The following is a 7,242-nucleotide window of genomic DNA, read 5'->3' on the forward strand; positions in this document are numbered from 1 at the left end:
GCGGTTTAGGGATTATAGATTTAGGGGTTACGGTTTACTGTTTATTGTTTATGGGTTGGGATTTAATGGTTAGGGGTTTATGTTCTATGATTCAGGGTTTAAGGGATATGGGTTAGGGGTTTAAGGATTATGGTTTAAGGGTTGGGGTTTAAGGTTTAGGTGTTGAAGGTTAAGGGTTAGGGGTTTAGGGTTTATAGTTTATAGTTTATGTTTTATGATTCAAGGTTTAGGGGAGGGATTATGGTTTGTGGTTTACGGTTTAAGGGTTGGGGTTTAAGGTTTAGGTGTTAGGGGTTAAAGGTTTATAGTTTAGGGTTTAGGGGTTAGGGTTTAAGGTTTAGGTGGTAGGGGTTAAGGGATGGGGTTTAGGGGTTATTGTTTAGGGTTTAAGGGTTGGTGTTTAAGGTTTAGGGTCTTGGGTTTTTAAGATAGGGGTTATGGTTTAGGATTTAGATTAATTAGTATTTTTTATTTTTATATTAAATAATTTATTATATAATTGTAAAAGAGATAATATTAATTTTAATGGATTAAAATTTATATTACTTAAGTTCACAAAAATTAATTATTTAAAATTGATATGAAATATATAAAAATTAAATATAAAATTGTAAAAATATGTCAATCATTAGTGGCGTCTTGACAAAAAAATGCCGCAAAGGTATGCAATAGCAGCGTTTGTTCCAAAAACGCCGCTATTATGTATTAAAATTTTCAAAACGGCGCTGTTTCGAGATAAGAATATAATTTTTAGTGGCGTTTTTTGTAAAACGCCGCAAATGTTATGCAATTAGTGGTGTTTTTGTAAAACACCGAAAATATTGAAATTTGAATTTGACTTAAACGGCGTCGTTTTTTGGGGTCTATTGTTCTAAGTCTAAATCTCCCCCCTCCACCCCGACTCTCCTTCCGTCTTTCTCCTCTCCTGTAAATCCCTAACCCCTTCACCGTCATTTTTCGGCCTTCTTCTCGCTCCAATATCGCTTCTCCTTTGGGCTACTTGGTAAAAATCTCAGCAAATCCCTGATTTTTCCATTGACTGGGTATATGGTTGTTCCTTTTTCTCTTTGATTTTTTTCTTTAATGCTTGCTTCATTTTTTCTTTCTCTTTAATTTCTTCGTTGCTTCTATTGCTATTTGTAAGGCACAACCCCGATTCTGAAGCTCCGGTGATATTAAAAGCTTCTCTTTTAATCTCACAAGTTAGGGTTTTCGTAACAAAATCTCTCCCATTATTCAATTTTGCGAGCTCGGTAAGCTCTCTTTTCCCCTTATTTTATGCCTTTTGGTTCAATTCTTCCCTATTATATTCTGCCTTTTAGTTTTTCTTCCCTTGATTAGGTTGTTTATCTAGTAAAAAAGGAGCTCGATTATTTGTACGTGAGGTTTTGTTTTTGTGAATTGGATCAGTTTAATTGGTTTTAGTGTGTGTATGTTTTGAGTTGGGACCATTCAGATTAATTCCTGTTTTAGTGTGTGTATGTTTCAATGCAAGTTGTTGATTCTTTGGATGCGGTATGGGAATTTAATTAATTCCTGTGCTATTGACAGGCTTGTAGAAAAATCAGTTTATTTTTCTTGAAATATAATCTTGGAAAGTGATTTATTTATATGCTGAGATTTAATTTCGAATGCAGAGAGAATATTTTCCAATGCAGCTTGTAGAATTAAGTAACTGTGTGTAAAATGAGCCTAATCACTAATGTCATCATCTACTCTCAAATCAAATTTTAAATTAGTTCATTGTCTAATTTCTCATCAAAAAAGATATATGACATGCTACTCTAACAAAAAAATATTTTCGTGTTAAAAACAGAAAATCAAATGGCTATTGAAAAAAATGGCATACATCTAAATTAAACTATTGAAAAAAAATTCCTCATTCCTTATTTTCTGCCTTGTAGTTTTTCTTCCCTTGAATAGGTTTGTTTATCTAGTAAAAAAGGAGCTCGATTATTTGTGCTTGAGGTTCTGTTTTTGTGAATTGGATCTGTTTAATTTGTTTTAGTGTGTGTATGTTTTGAGTTGGGATCATTCAGATTTACAGTTTAAGTTTTTTGTGATTCAAATTTTTACATATATGATCATGTTAGATTTAAGTTACTTCGGATTTGGATGTTTTGAGTTATGTCCTTTACAGGTTTGGATTTGTTTACAGGTTTAGGTGGGTCTAGGTTAAGGTTAAATATGGATTTGGTTTCGATACAAGTTGTTGATTCTTTAGATGCGGAATGGGAATTTAATTAGTTCCTGTGCTATTGACAGGCTTGTAGAAAAAATAGTTTTTTTTTCTTGAAATATAACATTGGAAAATGATTTCTTTAATTGGTGAGATTTAATTTCGAATGCGGAGAGAAAATTTTCCAATGCAGCTTGTAGAATTAAGTAACTGTGTGTAAAATGAGCCTAATCACTAATGTCATCATCTACTCTCAAATCAATTTTCAAATTAGTTCATTGTCAAATTTTCTCATCAAAAAAGATATATGACATGCTACTCTAACAAAAAAATCTTTTTCTGTTAAAAACAGAAAATCTAAGGTCTATTGAAAAAAATGGCATACATCTAAATTAAACTATTAATTTAAAATTAGTTTTAAAATAAATTTAAGTTATATATGTAGTATATGAATATATTTGAGATTCAAATTAAACTATTATTTACCCAAGCAAAAACAAATACACAAATTATTAAATTTGAGATTCAAATTCATAAATTACTTTATATATTTGATTAATTGAATAAATTATGTTTGATTAGTTTATTCGGTTTAATGTGAATAAATTATCAATTTTGATTTAATTGAATAAATTATGTTTGATTTTAAGTGAATAAATTATCAATTTTTATTTTAATTTAATAAATTATCGATTTTATATTTGATTAATTGATTGAATTTAGTTTGATGTTAATGATTAAGAATCTTTTACATACAAATAAATGATTGATTTATCATATATAGGCTATCAAAATAAAATATATTTTGCCAATTATATTTATTTTCTAATGCCAACTCAAAGTCTTATTTTTTTAAATTTTACTTATTTTGATAAATATAGACAAATTAATTATATTTTGTATTGCCAACTCAAAGTCTTATGCATCAAATATATCTTGATGTGTTAGTCTTAAAGATCGAAGACTATATTCCTTAAAATCACATGATTACCACATCTTGATGCCAGATTTACTGCCAGTTGCTTTACGATGTTATATGTCAAAAAAGGTGATGTCTTGTATAATTGAAGTATCCAATATAATGAAAGTCATTTGTGGCAAAGTTTTGGATGTTCAAGAACTTGAGAAAGTACAAGATCGAGCCGCTTTGACTTTATGCAATTTGGAGAAGATCTTCCCACCTTCCTTCTTCACTATTATGGTGCACTTGCTAATCCATCTCCCTCATGAAGCAATACTTGGTGGACTCGTTTTCTATCAATGGATGTATCCCATAGAAAGGTGTTAATTTATTTGTAAATCATTCATTCATTCACCTCTGTTCCTTCAGTTACAACTTTTGATAATGTTGTATATCGTGTTTAGGTTTCTATCCAAATTGAAGTCTTATTGCTGTAATAAGCATTATCCGGAAGGATCAATTGCTGAAGACTACTTGGCAGAGGAGTGTATGACTTTCTGTTCTAGATATTTGGAAGATGTTAAAACAAGACTGAACAGACCAAGTAGAATTGCTGGGCTCACTGATCATAACTTGACCGAAACTTATTTATTTCAAAGTTATGGAGAACCAATCGTCAAAGTTGAAATTGCAGAATTAGATGATAGATCGTGGGTATAAGCACATCGATATGTTCTTTTTCACCACGATTCAATGGAACTATTACGCAAGTAAGTTATAGAATTTGATAAATATTCATCAATTATAATTTTTTTATCTTCTAACAAAGTAAACCTCTTTTTAATATAGTGAGTACAAACAAATATTGAGATCTAGTTCACGCTCCCGAAGATTACAACATCGAGAGATTAGTAAGTTATTCACAGAATCTTTTCATGAATTGTTAAGCCAAACGGTATGCAATTGAAGCTTTCATTGAAAATATAGAGTCTACCAACTCTGTAGACTCTCCAGTCCACGCCTTGGATCCACCTGTGGTTGTATTCATGCCAAAGACAACACACTAAGGCTAGCAAAAAGCTATTCTTGGTTCCTTACACATTAGCACTTCGTTCGGCAAAGTAGGTAAACTATTCCCATGGCGGGATCTCATAAGGCTAGGGCAATATCCCTTTTCTCTTGAAGCCATCCAGCAGCATCGGAATAACAACTTACCTCAACAGGTGAAAGAGGCTTTCCTCTCTTCTCTTTCTTCAAGTCCTCATCTTCCTCCACTCTCAGTGTCGAAGAGTTTTGGCAGGTTTTAGCGGCTGAATACGGGCTTATGAGTTGGGCCCTTCAGGAGACTTGTAATCAAAACAACATCAAACTGGCGGGTTTGGAAAAAACTGTACATTCTAGCGAATAGTGCTTAGCTCAGTTACACCAGACTCATGAGGAAGCTATCAACCAGATCAAAGAGCTTGACTCCTCTGTCTCATCTTAGAAGGTTAAATATGAAGATTTAAAAATCTGGGCCAAGTACATGGAGGAAGAATTCAGTCGACTAAGGTCAAGAGAGTCCTCTTGGGAGGAGAAATTCAAATCTCTTGACCAACGGCATTTATCAGAGCTGGAGCATCTACGCCATTCCAACAAGGAAGCTCTAAAGAAATACCAGGAGGACACTAAGAAAAATTTGTAGAGGCCTTGCCTATACTACAATCCAACCTAGTCCTTCACGTCCAAGTTGTTGTGGGTCCTCTCAATTTAAGGCAGGTGAACTTCAACTGCTTACAAAATGTCACTGCTGAGCCCCTAAACTTTGTTGTCTATAACCCTGAGGGCGAAGATTGGAAGAATTTCCAGAAGGAATAGAGACAATCGGCCAAGTTCTTAATCTCCAGAGAGCAAAATATAGAAAAGGAAATTTGGAAGATTCTTATGCTCCTGAAGAAGTCCCTCAAGAACGCCCCAAACCAGAAGGGGTTCCTGTTGAATCTACCAACTACCCTATCGATGAGAGAGAATAAGGATTTTATTTTAGTTTCTTTTTGTACTACATTTCTATGTTTGACTTGAATCATTTTCCTTTTCGTATCTATAAAACTATCTTCTTCCTTTCCAACTGAACTCACCTTCTCTAACATTAACAACGTGTGAAAATATTCGCCATTACTATTTTACCTTAGCTTACCTGATGGACTAAGCCAAGTCCAGCATATCATGCATACAGGGTTGACTCTATCTCAACTTCCAAAGGATCAACTAAATTGAAAGCTTTGATAACAATTAAATTGTAACACCATATACCTAACCCAATTTACCAGACCTAGATATTAGATGCCGCCAAACTTAAATACTTAACAAAATTTTTCAATAGGCAAAAATCATACTGAACATACTTATCATTTCTTTATATTCTTTCTAAGTCAAAACATTTGAAAGGAGATGATTAAATACAACAAATTCTTGAAAGTAGTTTAAGAAATTACAACTTAAATTTATGTTAAACCAAACTTAATCATGGCATAGAGTACTAATCATCGTATATCCAAAAATTTCGCTCCATATGCATAATATCGCTCTTCAAACTGCCACCCTGGTGCATTACTGGCTTGGTCCCTCCTTGCACACTAATTTAATTCCAAGAACCTACATTACAAATAATGTCTATAAGTTCAACGAAACTTATTGAACCTCAATCAATATTACCTTTATTGTTGTTGTTGGATTCCTCTAACTGCAGATTCTGGACTTTCCTTCAGACTTTGACGAATACTTTTTTGATCGCTGACAGATAATTATACGCCAACCTTTACACTTGACCCTATTATACACATTTCTTCAATTGGCAAATCATAGACTTCACACCTTATTGGGGATCTTCATTCATAATCTGGTTGAAGACAGAAGTTGGATACATTTCTTAGAATGTTATACATACCGATTCTTAGACTGTCTTTGGCGATTGTCAAAATGCTGGTCACCTCGTATCTTCAAGTCGGTCCAGACAACGAACTTAGTTTGATGAAGGTAATATTTTAGATCGTCCAATGGAAACTCAGAAGACTTCGATACAATATATGAAAATGTTCAGATTTGGCAGACACTTACACCACCCAAAGTTACATATGTGCCAAGTCTCTGACCTAACAACATACTATGACGGATTCATCTGTTGGGTACATGTCGAGAACTCTTTTAAAAAATGCCTCAAAGGCATATCTAAATCTTGCCACAATGGAGGACTAACAACTAGCTACATAGGCGTTAAAGAAATTTCCTTACAGGCTTTCCAGATAACTTGCCACAAAAGCTTTACTGTTTGGATTGCTATAAAGGCACCGCACAAACTATCGTGTTTGATGATATGGATTTGTCTAAACTTATCCTTACCTAAGGTTTTCCCATCTTCGCCCCTAGGACATACTGAAACCCTAGAAGACAAAAGTAGCTCATCTGTCATTTCCAAAATATGCCATGGTCATGATCTTTACATGTAACAGTTACACTAGCCTTCTCTCGTGTTTACTATCCAGGTGGACCTCGTGTTAATGGTTCTGAGACACTATTTTTTTCATACTGACCTTCATGTTTTCTATCCCAGCGGATGACATTAAAGCACCACCATGGGGTCCATTATCATATCACATATTTTCCCGACACTACGCCCGAACCCCTATCACCAACCATAATTTATCATGCATCACTTAAATAACAATATAGAAACATTTACATAGATTTCACTCATCCCATTGAGGAAACCATACTTTCCATACATGCTTACCACACATCGTTTTCTTCATGCAGCACATTTTATACTTCAGTACATACATATAGATGTTTCATAGAAAACATACAAACATACATACATATTGCAACTTCTCAAGAATATATGTTAATCTATATGGACATCTACCATGAAAAGAATCATTATAAGATGACGTGCAAGAGACGAGTTTAGAGACTCACCAAAGACCTATCTTTACCTCAACTTGGAGCTTCTATTTCAATTGTCCTTCCTAATCTAGTCACAGCAACTACTTATAAGATCATGGAATTTCCATTAGAATCCCTATTTACAGATAGTTTACTAGCATTCCAACTACATGTGACCTTCATGTAGAGCCTTCACTCACACCGTACTGTTCTTACACCTTTTAAAATCCTTACTCTTCAA

At 33.7% G+C, this 7,242-nt stretch overlaps 1 protein-coding gene across 1 annotated transcript; it reads left to right on the forward strand.

The window, feature by feature from the left end:
• The first annotated feature begins 2,879 nt into the window (after positions 1 to 2,879).
• Positions 2,880 to 3,987, forward strand: LOC105785462 (uncharacterized). Its single transcript, XM_012611558.2, has 2 exons — positions 2,880 to 3,460; positions 3,545 to 3,987. The coding sequence occupies exons 1-2, from the start codon at positions 3,180 to 3,182 to the stop codon at positions 3,798 to 3,800; spliced, it is 537 nt and encodes a 178-aa protein (XP_012467012.1). The 5' UTR covers positions 2,880 to 3,179; the 3' UTR covers positions 3,801 to 3,987.
• The last annotated feature ends 3,255 nt before the right edge of the window (positions 3,988 to 7,242 follow it).

This window comes from Gossypium raimondii, chromosome 1, assembly GCF_025698545.1.
Source record: "Gossypium raimondii isolate GPD5lz chromosome 1, ASM2569854v1, whole genome shotgun sequence".
Lineage (NCBI taxonomy): Eukaryota > Viridiplantae > Streptophyta > Magnoliopsida > Malvales > Malvaceae > Gossypium > Gossypium raimondii.

Coding starts and splice junctions, on each gene's coding strand:
- LOC105785462 (XM_012611558.2), top strand. CDS start 3,180: ATGCCAGATTTACTGCCAGTTGCTTTACGATGTTATATGTCAAAAAAG. Junction 3,461..3,544: donor TGGATGTATCCCATAGAAAG/GTGTTAATTTAT, acceptor TATCGTGTTTAG/GTTTCTATCCAAATTGAAGT.